Source organism: Scleropages formosus, chromosome 3, assembly GCF_900964775.1.
Source record: "Scleropages formosus chromosome 3, fSclFor1.1, whole genome shotgun sequence".
In the NCBI taxonomy this organism is placed as follows: domain Eukaryota; kingdom Metazoa; phylum Chordata; class Actinopteri; order Osteoglossiformes; family Osteoglossidae; genus Scleropages; species Scleropages formosus.
In genome coordinates this window covers 16,005,324-16,020,734 of record NC_041808.1, presented here as the reverse complement: position 1 = coordinate 16,020,734, position 15,411 = coordinate 16,005,324, and the positions used below count along the sequence as shown (strand labels likewise).

At 43.4% G+C, this 15,411-nt stretch overlaps 1 protein-coding gene across 4 annotated transcripts; it reads right to left on the bottom strand.

Annotated features, from left to right (window-relative positions):
- Positions 1 to 1,595: 1,595 nt before the first annotated feature.
- Positions 1,596 to 5,165, bottom strand: mgst3a (microsomal glutathione S-transferase 3a). 4 transcript variants are annotated; one of them, XM_018753459.2, is made up of 7 exons: positions 5,073 to 5,165; positions 4,471 to 4,516; positions 3,657 to 3,787; positions 3,455 to 3,528; positions 3,071 to 3,128; positions 2,817 to 2,889; positions 1,596 to 1,967 (listed from the first exon to the last, which is right to left on the bottom strand). In XM_018753459.2, the coding sequence occupies exons 3-7, from the start codon at positions 3,771 to 3,773 to the stop codon at positions 1,855 to 1,857; spliced, it is 435 nt and encodes a 144-aa protein (XP_018608975.1). In that variant the 5' UTR covers positions 3,774 to 3,787; positions 4,471 to 4,516; positions 5,073 to 5,165; the 3' UTR covers positions 1,596 to 1,854. The 4 variants fall into 4 exon arrangements, with proteins under 4 accessions (XP_018608975.1, XP_018608976.1, XP_029105810.1 ...); XM_018753460.1 differs by lacking the exon at positions 5,073 to 5,165 and adding an exon at positions 4,939 to 5,053; XM_029249977.1 differs by lacking the exon at positions 4,471 to 4,516 and having other exon boundaries at positions 5,073 to 5,096.
- Between the last annotated feature and the right edge of the window lie 10,246 nt (positions 5,166 to 15,411).

Here is a 15,411-nt window from a genome sequence, read left to right as displayed (position 1 = left end):
TGTCCAAGCCTCAACAATGGAATGTCCCTTATAAGGTGCTTCAGGACTCAGCTTTGTAGTATGTAGCCTGGGAGGCAAAATTTAAAAATGCATCCTCTACAGTGGACAAAAACGAATGGTTTCATCTCAGGAGAGAAACATAACCTTTTCCCAAATTCATAGAAAATTACTGGAGAAAATATATAAAGTGTACACTTTATATGTAGAGAAAACATGAAGAAAATATACACTAGAGAAAATATAGTGACACTTTCTTATACACTAAACCTTTTCATCCTTGACAAACAAGTGTATTTTTGTGCTGAGCTTTAGAAGAACATCCATATACGTATAAACATTTTCCCTTATTCTAATAGAGTTTCAGTTGAGTTTCTCATAGCATGTTTCTCTTATTGTAAAGCATATCAGTGGAAAAGCACTCTTAACCTGACATTACTGCTTGCAGAATTCATTCTCACATAAACATACTACAGTATGTATACCATCAGAAAAATACATTTGATGAGTCAGTTAATATCGCCTAAAGTTTATCATATCCACCTGGGTTATACTGTACAGGAAATGTTAATACATCTCGATTATAGATGGCAACTATAGCTCATTTATCTGTAGAGGTCTCTGTGTAGTTACTGGTTACACATCACAACTCAACATCACTTGAAATATAGCTTAGCAGTTCACCTTTTATATTAATTTATCCAATTACACTTTAGTGGTAAAATGAACACCCACCTAATATTATACATTTAACCAGCCAACCAGTGTAAACAACCATTTGTCCTGACCGGGGTCGCAGTGTACCCAACAACACACGGCACAAGGTGGGGGTCACATCCTGGATGGAACACCAGCCCATCACAAGGCACCCCAAGCAGGACTCGAACCCCGGACCCGCCACACATTGGGCGCCGGCCAAAAACACCACGATCCGTATTACACATTTATAAAAGAGCAAAATACAAAGCAAAGATGAAAAAAGGCTACATACTTATCATTTACTGGTGGCCTGACTATTTTCTTTTAAAGATAAAGACACTCAAGTGTAACCTAACATTTTTTTTTTCCCAGTACCTTTTTTATAATTCTTTTTCAATGATTAAGCAGTGAAAGACCTTGCTACTTTGCCCAGATAATTATTTTAACACGATGTTAACAGACACAGGCATTGTATCGCTGGACTGATAGTTAACCACTCATTGATCTTCATGGTGATTGTTAAGCAATCAAGAGGGGAGCTTAAGTATGAAGGAAAGTAATGAGAATGAACTTAATGAGGACAATGTAAATATCAATTTATCCCAAATGCTAATGTGGAAAAGTACTGTCTTCCAATTTTGTTTTACAACATACAATACACAAATACTGGACTGTCCTCTGGGCTATTAACATCAAACAGCCTAACTTCAATTTAAGGTCAAATATTAACAAGGAGCACGTATTAAGGCTTGTTACAACTGGAGGGAAATCTTGCTTAACTGTCAGTCAACTGAAGTTTTTTGAAAACTACATCAATTGGTCCTTTCCAAGCACTCTGACAATTTGAAATTAGACTAAAGTGGAATATACATTTTGTGTGACACACATAATGACACCAATTTGTTTTACATATTTTAATATATAAATCTTTCACATAAACAAGTGCTTTGGTTCATTTCAAATATTCCCAGCAATTTATAAAAATCTTGAAGGCAAAATTGTCTGCACTCATAACAGTACAGACAAACCTACTGGTCTTTTCTCCATTAGGTAATCTGTGAAAGTAAAGCTGATTTAGAAAACCAAGCAGCAGTATTTACTCTTTCACCTCCCACAATTGCTTCCTTCTCTGGATTATGATGTAGTGGGATGGGATGTTCAGCAGCAATTATGGCCCCAGCCAAGAAGGGTTCTGCCATAATTAGCAGATAAGCCCACCATCACAAAGAGTGCGAAATTCCCCAAAACACCATACATCCTTTTCTTGGGATCTGAAAGAGAAAGAAAATAAAATGAAAATGCCCTTCTACAGCCACAGCAAAGAATGGGACAGAACAAGACTACAATGCTTTTCTGGAGAAGAGTTATCTCTAAAGCAGTGATCATTACAGACCACAGCATTCTCTGTATTATTCATTTATTTACCCTTTGCTTAAGGTTGTATGCATAGTTTTTTTTTTTTTTTGTTTACACAGCAGACACATTTAAACACACTTTGTACACCACAGAGGCGGAACAAAATAATTACATGAAATTATCTGAAAGCTAACAATACACCTAATGGATCATGCTCACACACGTACACACACATATTGTCTGAAACCGCCAGTCCCAAGTGGGGTTGCGGTGAACTGGAGCCTAACCCAGCAACACAGGGCGCAAGGCTGGAAGGGGAGGGGAGGGGACCCACCGGAGGGGACCCACCCAGGACAGGATGCCAGTCCATTACAAGGCACCCCAAGCAGGACTCAAACTCCAGACCCACAAGAGAGCAGGATCCAGCCAAACCTGTTGCGCTACCACGCCCCCATGGATCATATACCTTTTGCAAAATGGGCTTTAGGCTTCAAGGGCCCATAATCCTTTCTTACAATATACAGTCCTTGAACTAGACTGCTGTTCCCCAGCATTGAGCATCAGCATTTCTGAGTACCTTCTAAAGTGTGTATATAGGTTACTTTGTAGTTCTTCAATGGCACTGACCTTGTTCAAACCTACTCAATTACCAAACAATAATATGAAGTAACAAGACTATTGCCAGGTACTCTTCAACGTAAACCCAAGCAGTGCACAACATACAAGAGGTGTATGCTCTGTGCATTAGTACAAATGCTCTCTACCTCCTGTGGAGTATCCATATGCATAGATCTCCTTGTTCAGAATCCAGAACATCCCCAAACCACTGGCCAGGCGCTGCAGTATATGAAAATACAAAAATAAAAACAGTAAATCGCTTGCAACATTCTGTTATATTAACCTCACAAGCATGAAATAGGTTTCATGTCTGTAAATCTCATTTTCAGTCAGATAGGCCTTTTAATATGGGGATCAACATGTGACACTGAAATTCAGTATTTGCCCATGTAGTACTTACAGGATGCTTTAGCCCACTGACAGCAAGAAAGAACAGGAATGATGGGTAAAACTCCAGACTGCAGAGAAATTAGCACATTATTATAGGCAGTACAACACACTGTCAGGGAACTTGCCCATTGTACATAATCTTTTTTCTTTAAAATATATTGTAAGCCTTCCCCTTCATGTCCATATATTCTTACATAGAGGATAAGATTACCATTCCATAATATATTAAAATATAGCTTAATTACATTTGAAACTGTCTATATATATCAAAATTGTTCAAGTATCTGACATTATTCAGTAATTTAGATTTTCATAAGGCAGAACTAATAATGTCACACTAATGGGTTTCCTGTAAACCAATGCACCAAAGAGTTCTGTGTAGAGCAGTACATACGTGTTCTGGTGAGCACGCTGGATGCAGTTAAAGATATGTCCATTTTCTGGGTCATCACTGTACATCTTAGGGTACTGTACAAACACAGAAATTGTGATTTTATTTACTCCCAGATTTGGTTATTAAAAAACAAAAAAAAAAATCCATCTGTAGCACATTATATTCAGACAGCCTACTTCACTACCTTAAATGACACCCTTACCTCAACTTTGTACTTCTTGCGTGCGTTAACCACTTTCAGTGCCAAGTGTGTCATCATGACAAAGCTGGCAGCTCCAGTGAGCACCACATATCCGTATTCTTTAGACAGCACTACCATATTGGCCAAAACCTCTGTGAGAGAGATGGAGACAAGAAGCAAAAGAAACACCAGTCACCCAATACAAAAATGATTACATATAAAAGACAAAAAAGGTAGTTCTGAACCACTACAGTATCAGTCAAAAATCTGAGTACATGATGGGAACCTGGAAAATACATGCATGCAATGAACTGAAAGCAAAGGAACCCAGAAGTGCTCAACATCTCCCATGGCATGCAGAAGAGCTAGAAAGACATGGGCGGATTTCCTGATCAAGCAAACATCTTGCAAAAAAAAAAATAAAAGAAAAATACATGTGTACGCTTTTAACTAGTACTGTAGCCAACACACACACACACACACACACACACACACACATTTTCAGAACCGCTTGTCCCATACGGGGTCACGGGGAACCGGAGCCAACCCGGTAACACAGGGCGTAAGGCCGGAGGGGGAAGGGGACACACCCAGGACGGGACGCCAGTCCGTCACAAGGCACCCCAAGCGGGACTCGAACCCCAGACCCACCGGAGAGTAGGACTGCGGTCCAACCCACTGCGCCACCACACCCCCTTACTGTAGCCAACTTCCTACGAAAATACTCTTTGAACTCTTCAATTTAGTTTTCCCTCTTAGTCACGCAACAGGTTTGCTCTCTTGGTCATTCCGTGGACAGCTCTTCAAGTGGACACAGACACACGGACACGGACACCTGGGCTGTAGTGAGCTGAGTCACGGAGCAGCACGTCTGACGTCACCTGCAAGAAGCACATGATTTACTGAACACATGCAATACTGAGCAAGACAAGAAAAGTGTTACAAAGTAATACAGAACAACTCGTACGCAGAACCAAGTCATTACTGTACTGAATTATCGTATTGGACGTATGTTACTGTATCCAATAAACACCTCCAAGTTTGAGCAAACATAACGCAGTTATAACGAAGTTACAAGGCAAATAATACACACACACACACACACACACACACACACACACACACACACACAAATATATACTCCAAATTTGTTCAGTTAAAACTAAGAAAAAAAACGTATGTGTACAACTTTTCCATATCATGAGCAGGGCTTCAGTAGTTAATAAGTAATAGTTGTGTGGTCCTTGTGAAGTTCTGAGTGAACGCAGCTACAAGAAGTGAGGAAAGCCGTCGTAAGACTTACGGTAAGTAACTGCGTTTTACACCTGTGATATGCTCTCTACAAGTGTACACAAGAAGGACACGCGGAAAAACACCGTTTCACCCAGTTCCACAAGCTGGCTGCGCACTTCAAGCCCGCAAGAAGCGACTGTGTACCTGAGAGGAGCAGCAGCAAGCGGCGAAACTCCGACTCTCCTCAGATTGAAGGTCACTGCGCTCGCGCCCTGTCGCGATACATTGTGCAACAGCGCGAGGGAGGGCGGCGTCAATTCACGCCCACAAACGTGAGGCACGTGACACACGTCAAACGTCACGGGTGAAAAGGTGAAATTGGCGGGAGGGAGCTTCGCTTTTTACACAAGTCTCAACAAATAAAGCTCAAGTAACTGCTATTACTGTTACTTCTACTAGTCCACATATTACAAGTGTTGCAGCGACTACTGTTACTAAAGCTACAGCTACTTTTACTAAGTTGAGCTCCTTTCTGTCATTAACTACAGCTACTAACACTATTTCTAGCGATTTCCTACATTACAGCCCGCGTTAGTCACTTAGTGTTTGAGCGGGAAGTTTTGTTTATTATTGTAAATAATTGCATTATGGGAAAAATGTGGAATGTAAGTGTGCAACCACTGGGGGCACTTCTGGAGGAAATGATGGGGTACTACTGCTATGCGGCGTACTCATTTTTTGGAGAGTTGTTCCCGGCTAGTGCTAGTGTTGTACATGTATCACAACATGTGTACTTTGAAAATGTAAAACGTCCACTTATATTTAAAGAAAGGGTGCTCCCAACACTTGCCTTTTGACACCACTAGTAGGGTGTTTTGTAAGTTCTGCCTTATGAATCTGTTTATCTGGTAATAAACTTTAATGTTTTTGAAGAAGTTTAGCTTCATAATGCATTCACTTTTCATATATACCTCAATGAAGCTGTTTTATTACTCTGTGCCCGCTTTATGTCGGACTAAAGGAAAATATTGGTTTAGTTCAACCATTTTAACTGAAAGAGTGTGTGTGAGTGGTACATGGAGTAAAAGAACTGAGAGAGAATGAAAGAAATAAAGAATAAAATTCACACATGTCAAAACTGGTTTCCTAATGGCTCTGACCAGGAATCTTTTCTTTCTGGGAATGTTCTCCACGTGGCAGGTTTGGCCGGTTCCTGCTCTCTGGCGGGTCTGGGGGTTGATTCCTGCTTGCGGTGCCTTGCAACAAACTGCTGTCCTGTGCCCCTCCAGGCTTGCACCCTGTGTTGCCGGGTTAGGCTCTGGTTCGCCATGACCCTGCTCAGGACAAGCAGTTGTAGACATTGGTTGGTTGGTTGGTTGGTTGAACTTGCTCCACCTCATTCATATGACTTCCATTCAGAACAAACTATGTAGCAAACTATGTTTGCTTTGCCATAAAATACATAAAACACACCCATGTCAAGGTGTTGTCCTCTTTACTTCATTGCAGTAAAGACAATAAATACATTCTTTTTAAGATATTTCTATAGCAATCTAGGTATTAGAAATGTATATATACAGAATACACATATGTATACTGAATATACAGTACACTTTCAGAATTTCTCTTTTAATATTACAAAACTTACCGCTTCCTCGGAACAAGGAAGGACAATGCTTTACCCAAGACAGAAAGTATTCATAAAGAATATTTTCAACCAAGCTTTTAATTATATCAGTGTTTTTTGCTGCCAAGTGGTAAATCTCAAACAGTTTGAGTCCACAGTTTTGTTCTTTGCAAAGGCCTGTTAAATTCACTTAATGTTCTTTTTTTTTCAGATAGGGCTCAATTCACAGTAAACACTGTGTTGCCAGATAGGAGTGTAATGATTTATGCCTTAAACTTGAAGCCTGAAGGCTGCAAGTTCATGTTCCAAGACCTGCTGTGGTACCTTTCATTAAGGTGCCTAACTTGAACCGTGCCAGTATCACATCTATCAACACAAATGGGTAAAAAATTTTTTTGTTTATTGCTTTAGGAAAAGTTCAGACAAAGTGAATACATAGTTATAATAATGCATACAAGCATGACTGTGTGTCTGAAATAAGATACAGGTAGCTCTCAATTTACGACAGTTCCATACCAACAATTCTGTTGTATGGTGACTGTCATAAATCCCCTTATACTGCATTATATAAACTATATAATATAAACTAGAGTTAGTATAACCATTTAACATGAATGTTTATACTGTGCTGCATAATAGAGCTTTGTAATTTTTTTCACTAATTTTGCACTTCATTCATGTTTAAATAATGCTAATATAGAATAATTGGCAGTCCCCAGATTATGAACAAGTTCCGTTCCCAAGTTTGTCTTTAACAGAATTTGTACGTAAGTCGGAACAGTTAGGTACAGTTTGTATCTAACATCAGTTAGTCAAATCTTTGTCGTAGTACATAGTATATAGTGTACCTTTCTATGCATAAAAAACATCAAAGAAACACTTCCAGATACACTAAAACATGTTTAACATAATAATACAGTTATAATGCCTGAATCCCTATTTTTTTTCTCTTGGGTACCACTCAGCTACGAGCTATATGTGTTGTGCATCCCGCATTCATCGGATGTATTGCTCATCGATGCTCTATTCTGCTAAGGCTTGTAGGATTGTGTTGAGCTCGTCGCTGTCAAACGCCTTCTCGTAATCGACAAAGGCCAGACATAGGGGCAGTTTGTATTCCCTCGAATGCTCTAGGAGTTGATTGTGGGCAAAGATGTGGTCCGTTGTACTGTAGGAGCTTCGAAAGCCTTCCTGCTCTCTTGGTTGGTGTTCGTCCAGGTCTCTGCACAGCCTGTTTGCTATCACCTTAGTGAAAAGTTTGTACATTTGTACAAGAGGCAGATGGGCCGATAGTTCTTCTGGTCTTCGCAATCATCCTTCTTGTGCAGCAGAACGGTGTGCGACTCCTTCCAACTTGCTGGTATTTGCCCTCTTTTGAGGTATCAGTCTAATTTCTTCATGAGAGCTTATAGTAATAATAATAATGATAATAAAAATAATAATAAATGTATTATTATAAGGAGGGGTGCGGTGGCGCAGTGGGTTGGTCCACGGTCCTGCTGTCCGGTGGGTCTGGGGTTCGAGTCCCACTTGGGGTGCCTTGCGACGGACTGGCGTCCCGTCCTGGGTGTGTCCCCTCCCCCTCCGACCTTACGCCCTGTGTTGCCGGGTAGGCTCCGGTTCCCCGTGACCCCGTAAGGGACAAGCGGTTCAGAAAATGTGTGTGTGTGTGTATTATTATAAGGGGGTGCGGTGGTGCAGTGGGTTGGACCTGGTCCTGCTCTCCGGTGGGTCTGGGGTTCGAGTCCCGCTTGGGGTGCCTTGCGGCGGACTGGCGTCCCGTCCTGAGTGTGTCCCCTCCCCCTCCGGCCTTACGCCCTGTGTTGCCGGGTTAGGCTCCGGTTCCCCGCGACCCTGTATGGGACAAGCGGTTCGGAAAATGTGTGTGTGTGTGTATTATTATAGGGGGCGCAGTGCCGCAGTGGGTTGGACCAGGTCCTGCTCTCTGGTGGGTCTGGGGTTCAAGTCCCGCTTGGGGTGCCTTGCGGCGGACTGGCGTCCCGTCCTGGGTGTGTCCCCTCCCCCTCCAGCCTTACGCCCTGAGTTGCGGGGTTAGGCTCCGGTTCCCCGCAACCCCATATGGGACAAGCGGTTCAGAAAGTGTGTGTGTGTATTATTATAATATTTTTACTATTAATAATATTTTTAATAATCAGTATTTATAATTGAGATACATAGAAAGAGATAATACATTTATTTAGCAGATACTTCTCCCCAAGGGAGAGGACAAAGGGGCACACACCCAGGACAGGATGCCAGTCCGCCACAAGGCACCCCAAGCAGGACTTGAATCCCGGACCCACCAGAGAGCAGGACCCGGCCAAACCTGCTGTGCCACCGCACCGCCCCCGTTATACAAATGATACAATATTATAATTACCTATTGTATTTTTTTCTTTTGTGCACCACCAAAACAGTCACATTTTTGTTGCTAGCCATGGTGAAAAAAGTAACTTGTACGGATTCACAAAGAAAACATTCTGTAAATAAATCAATTAAAAACCCATCCAGTGAAAATTTTGCAACATTTTGCACTAAATGTACTTCTACACGGGGGTGTGGTGGCGCAGTGGGTTGGACCGCAGTCCTCCTCTCCGGTGGGTCTGTGGTTCGAGTCCCGCTTGGGGTGCCTTGCGAGGGACTGGCGTCCCGTCCTGGGTGTGTCCCCTCCCCCTCTGGCCTTACGCCCTGTGTTGCCGGGTAGGCTCCGGTTCCCCGTGACCCCGTATGGGACAAGCGGTTCTGAAAATGTGTGTGTGTGTGTGTGTGTGTGTGTGTGTGTGTGTGTGTACTTCTAAGCATTTTAAGTACTACTTCTCTGTAGCAGAACTGAGCATGACCTTGCTAGGTAGCAGATGGTATATATACATTAATCTGTGTAAGGAATCAATTGGAAGTATGTCAAGAGACTTAAAAAGGTGTTATAAAAGTTCTTGGTATTTTCACAAAAAGGAGCTTTCCATGTTTCTCTGCTGATCCTGTTTGAAGCATTATTATTCAAAAAAGTGATAATAAAAATAAACACATCACATTATGGGACCAGAAGTAACACCAAAAAACCCAACATCACATAATATCAAAGAGGATCTATGCTAATAAATTCAGTATGGAAATATAAAATTTATTCTCACCTCCCCTACACGTATGTGATGGGAGATCTTTAAACAAGGCCCTGTTATGGCTTGTTTACAACATCCTGCAGTCTTCACATTTATTCGTTTAGCTGACACTTTTCTTCAAAGCAACTTACTATGTTATGCTATTTACAGTGATTTACCCATTTATACAAGTAGGTAACTTTTTACTGGAGCAATTTATGGCAGGTACGCGCTCAAGGGTACTATAGCCAGAGGTAACATTCAAACCTACAACCTTTGGATCCGAAGGGAGGAGCTCTAACCAATACGCTACCACCTGTCTTCCCCCTTTTTCTTTCAAAAGGTGTTTCTTTCCCACTCTGTTGTCGCTGGTCTGGTTTGCGTCCCATTTCAGAGTGCAGTTTTGCTGCATTGAATCAGCACTTTGCCCCCCCTCCAAGCACTCACCCACCCGCAGCACCGCAGTCTGACAGAGACTCCAGTTCTGGAGGTAATTATCCCCACACATGGTACTGTCACGTCTCTCTCAGGAACAGGCTGTTCACAGCCCAGCACTGTTTAAAGCGCATCTCCTCAAAGTGGCAGAATATATATCCACCCCCCCCCCAACACACACACACACACACACACACAAACGAATATATAAAGGCACACACACTCCCACAGCAGAGACAGACAACTCCAGCTTTCTGGAAAGCTGAGAACCATGAGCTTTTGCCAAGATATATGTGAGTTGATTGTATGTACTAAGATTAAACAGCACCTGGGATCTCAAAAAAGTGGTGCAGCCAAACATGCAGTGAAACAAATGATCAGCAGGGGGCGCATTAACACCACTGAAACCACACACACACACACACACACACACACACACACACACACACACACACACACACACACACACACACACTGCTTGTCCCATACAGGGTCGCACAGAGCCAGAGCCTAACCCGGCAACACAGGGGGTAAGGCTGGAGGGGGAGGGGACACACTCAAGACAGGACGCCAGCCCATTACAAGACATCCCAAGCAGGATTCAAACCCCAGACCCACCAGAGAGCAGGACAAGGTCCAACCCACTGCGCCACCGTGCCCTCCCCCCAAAACCAACACGAAAGTCCAAATCCACAATACAGCTGTGAACTAACACCAAGCCTTGCCCTCTCTCTTAGGTCTTTACAGCTGTTACTGCTTTTTTAAAACAGAACTCTTTTCTCAGACATTGCAGATACATTTTTTTTTCCATATACAATGTATTGGTTTCAGAACTCATGTTTTTTCCTCCTTTTTATTGGTCCAAATCATATCAAGTGCATCATCTTCCTCACTGGTACAACTGCAGGCTTCATCTTATAACTCTGACCCACAGCAGTATCCAGTCTGATAAGTTCTTTAAAAGCAAATATTATTCCTAGCAACCCCATACACCTGTTGGTTTTATTATGACATTTTCATTTTGTCATCTCTTATTGATAAACACCAGGGTCACAGTGGTCTGGAGCTTGTCTCAGAAGCATAGGGTACAAGGTGGGGTACATCCTAGTCAGGACCTCGGTCCATCACACCGCAATCACACACTCGTTCACTCACACGTGCACACAATTTAGAAACACCAATTCATCTGAAACACGTTTAACCTGAGCACCTGGAGGAAACCCACGAGAACATGGGGAGCACATGCAAACTCCACAGAGGCTGAGCTGGATTCGAATCCGCCTTTGAACCCACAGCCTAGGAGATATGAGTCACCATTGTCAGCTGCAGTACCATCACTCTACCCAACCTTGATATGTAACATGATATAAGAGCTGCGTGAAAAGAATGAGGTTCATTGAGCACCGAGACAACCTCTGCTGCCCGCAGTAGAATGACTGAACAAATTAACCATGTGTTAGTTTCCCCGGGCTTTTGTAGAGCAGACAGACCTTGGTATCCTCTCTGATTCTGTCATTTCTCTGCCTTTACTCTCACCGAGATCCTCTTCTGGGGAATGATACCAAACAGCAGATAGTGTACGCTACACTGGTTAAGGACATAGACTTGAAGGCTCGGACAAGACTCAGGATAACACCCAGTGTCATACCCATGGGCAAGGTGCTTCACTTGAATTGCTCCAATAAAGCATCTACATGTCTAAGTGGGTAAAATTTGCTTAGGAAAAATGTACAGGCTGTGTAATAAAGGAGGTAGTTTTGTAAGGGGGCTAAACGATGAAAAAGAACCAACCAACTACAGTTTCAAGCCGGAGTGGAAGGGAATAGAGAGCGATGATGAGTCACACAGAGGGTGACCTCCACTTCTCCTCTCTTAGCCAGCACAGTAACCTGCCATGACATCGAGCACACAGCCACTGAGGCCCCCCGCTGGCTTTGCCCCTTGGGCTTCATCTTGGATAGTCTGTAGTGATAAACGGTAGTGCCGAGACAGCTCGTGAAAAATGATGTGTGTTATGTGTGGCCCGAGTCAAGCGGAACATTTTAAGCACTTTTGCTTGTTAGCACTTGTCCATTTCAGCTGTGGCCACTGAAAATGTATTTGATGACGCAAAGCCTCCGTCTACGAGATCTTGGAAGGCTTGAGCCAGATCCCAGTCGAGCCACTTTTGTTGTCGTGTATCAAGGTAACCGAAACCTGGCTGTTCTCTGGAGACACACCTTAAGAGTCCAGGATGGCTCTCTGGACAGGGACTTAGACACTGATGTGATGTCAATATATTAAATATATTGAGTATATTAAATATAATATTAAAGATCAGTTCTGCACAGAGCCACAGACTAAACCATTAATAGACTCCCTGGCTTTCAAAAACAAGGAAAAAGTATATGTACCCTAATTGGATATGTGGTTACTATAACGGAAGAAGAATTAAAACACCTAAATTATTTTTAAGAAATGCCCATGACTAATGTACTTTGTCCACTTCAAAGGGTTCAAATCCGGGCAAGGAATTTCACATGATAATGGACATTAATGAAGGCAACCCAAAATATGAAAATCAAAAAATGCAGACACACAGTCAACAAACACTGGATACTCAACAGCCTCCCTGAACTTTGGCAAACATCAGAAAACACACAAAGCAAAGGTGCCTGAAAAATAAACCAAAGCCCAACTGAGGAGGTGAAATCCAGCTCCCGCTGTCGAGCCCCCCGCTCCACCCAAGCAGCTGCACTTGGGGCAAAAAGGATTTAACAGTTAAATGAAGCAGCGCCACTGAAGTGGAGTCACAGGAGTGACAAGTCCACACACAAAGCCATGCGTTAAATCATGAAAAAAATGAGCGTCAAGTTTACAGAAAAACGTATCTGTTTCGCTGCTGAATAATAAATGTGCCTGCAGTTCGTTCAGCCCTGGTTCCAAATTACCGCACGTGCCGCCTTACATTGCACAAAAGCCACACGCATTTCTGCAACATATTCCCGCGATGGAGGGATTAACCACATCAGCCTTAACCAACTAGATGTGGACACATCCAAACTTGATTGCAGTTGATACCTTGTGGCTGATAGGTGACACCACTGTTAAAAAAAAACAATAATAATAACAGACTCTACCTTTGCAAGGCTGCAAAAAGAACTTGAGGTCTGTCCAAGAAGGAAAGTTAGACAAATGAATACACACACACACACACATTTTCAGAACCGCTTGTCCCATACGGAACCGGAGCCTAACTCGGCAACTCAGGGCCAAGGCTGGAGGGAGAGGGGACACACCCAGGACGGGACGCCAGTCCGCCGCAAGGCACCCCAAGCGGGACTCGAACCCCAGACCCACCGGAGAGCAGGACCCAGTCCAACCCACTGCACCACCGCGCCCCCCCAAATGAATCCAATCTATCGTATTTATTTCACATTTGTTTTGTCTGCTAGTCTGACTAGTGGCCTCTGTTGAAGTTAATACGCCAAGTGTGTCTTCTAGCTGTTACACCCTGTCCCAAACCCCGGGGAGCATCCATCGGGATCACACGAGACGGGTAATTTGTCACGTTTACATCGTGGTAATATTTCAACACGGACGAACATCCGGATCGCTGATATTGAAGCACCTCAAAGATCCATGTCCACACTGTGCAGTCTTCCTAAGGCTTTCATCAGCTTTGCACAGAATCTCAAATCATTTTATATTTAGAAAACGTGGTATTGTTTTGCCTGTAGCACAATTACTGTTAGTACTATACTGTTGATAACTGCAAAGTTCCAGAAGTCTCATATATACAAATTCCAGAGGGTCATTTCAGCTGAGACACACACCAGCAGACAGCAGTATACTCCCATGTGCCTTTTGGTGGGCAAGACTTATACTGTGGTAAGAAAAATATATGCGCTGTACAAATATAGTCTAGCAGTCTGTTACACAATGGAATGATTCACAAGATTATTTTGTCATTCCTCACAATATGTAGCTTTTCACACACAGACTCAAACCGCTTGTCCCGAGCGGGGTCGCGGCAAGCCGGAGCCTAACCCGGCACCACAGGGCGTAAGGCTGGAGGGGGAGGGGACACACCCAGGACAGGATGCCAGTCTGTCGCAAGGCACCCCAAGCAGGACTCAAACCCCAGACCCACCAGAAAGCAGGACCCAGCCAAACCCACTGCGCCACCACACCCCCGTTGTAGTTTTTTATTTTCGCATTTTCAGAACTGCTTGTCCCATACGGGGTCGCAGGGAACCGGAGCCTACCCGGTAACAAAGGGCGTAAGGCCGGAGGGGGAGGGGACACACCCAGGACGGGACGCCAGTCCGTCACAAAGCACCCCAAGCAGGACTCGAACCCCGGACCCACCGGAGAGCAGGACTGCGGTCCAACCCACTGCGCCACCGCACCCCCATTGTAGTTTTTTATATTAAGTTAATATGTGTCCATGGATCTGTGTAATATATACGAGTGAGGATTACTTGAATTAAGCGTTTTGCCTGATTTATCAATGCAGTGGCTATTATCCACTGTAACAGCACATCCCTGCGTATCAAATTCATTTAACAGTAATGTTTCTATAACATCAGCGAAGCATTTGAACAGTGTTACAGAGTCACGTAAAAGTGTGTCTGTGAGAAATTGCACAATGTCTGAAACAGCGTGAGTGCCACTGATAAGAAAATCCAAATCCGGTACCCAGAGACTGTGACAGGCGGAAGGATTAATATTCCTTGTTAGAGCAGACAGACACATGGTTTTGTGATACAATGAGTGACCAGAGAGAATCAAACATTTCCTTTTTTACCAGCGTTGACACCAGTCTGTATCCAGACTCTCCTTTCTAGACACATTAGTGTCTCCAGACTCTCATGCAGAATTGAGTTCTGTCTGCATTTTGTGACAGTCATGAGATCTGCAGTTATGATGGACGGACAACACCTGATGATGTCACAGCATCTTAACTGTGTCTAGCTGCGTTGGCATGCCTCCTTCTACCTGTCTCTCTCCATGTCTCTGTGTGGCCATCCCTCTGTCTCTCCCTGTCTCTCTTGAGCTTCCCCTTCTTCATTCTGCAACTCTGCCTGCTTGTCTCTCTTCATCAGTCTCCTTCTCCCTGTCCCTCTGCCTCCTTCTTTCCGTCTGTCCATCTTTCCCTCTCACGTTGCCTCTTTTGCTCTCTTTCTCTCACTTGATGTCTTTGTGTCTCTCTGTCTCCCGTCCTCCTGTCACCCGTCTCTCTCGGTGTTTCATTTTCTCTCTCTGTCTGTCCTGCTCTCTCTTTTTTCTTTTCCTTTCTCTTTCTCTCACTGTCTCTCTTTGACTTGGAACCTGTACCTCTGTCTTTCCGTCTTACACTTTTTCTGTCTCAGTCACTGTCTCACTGTGTTTGTCTCTCTGC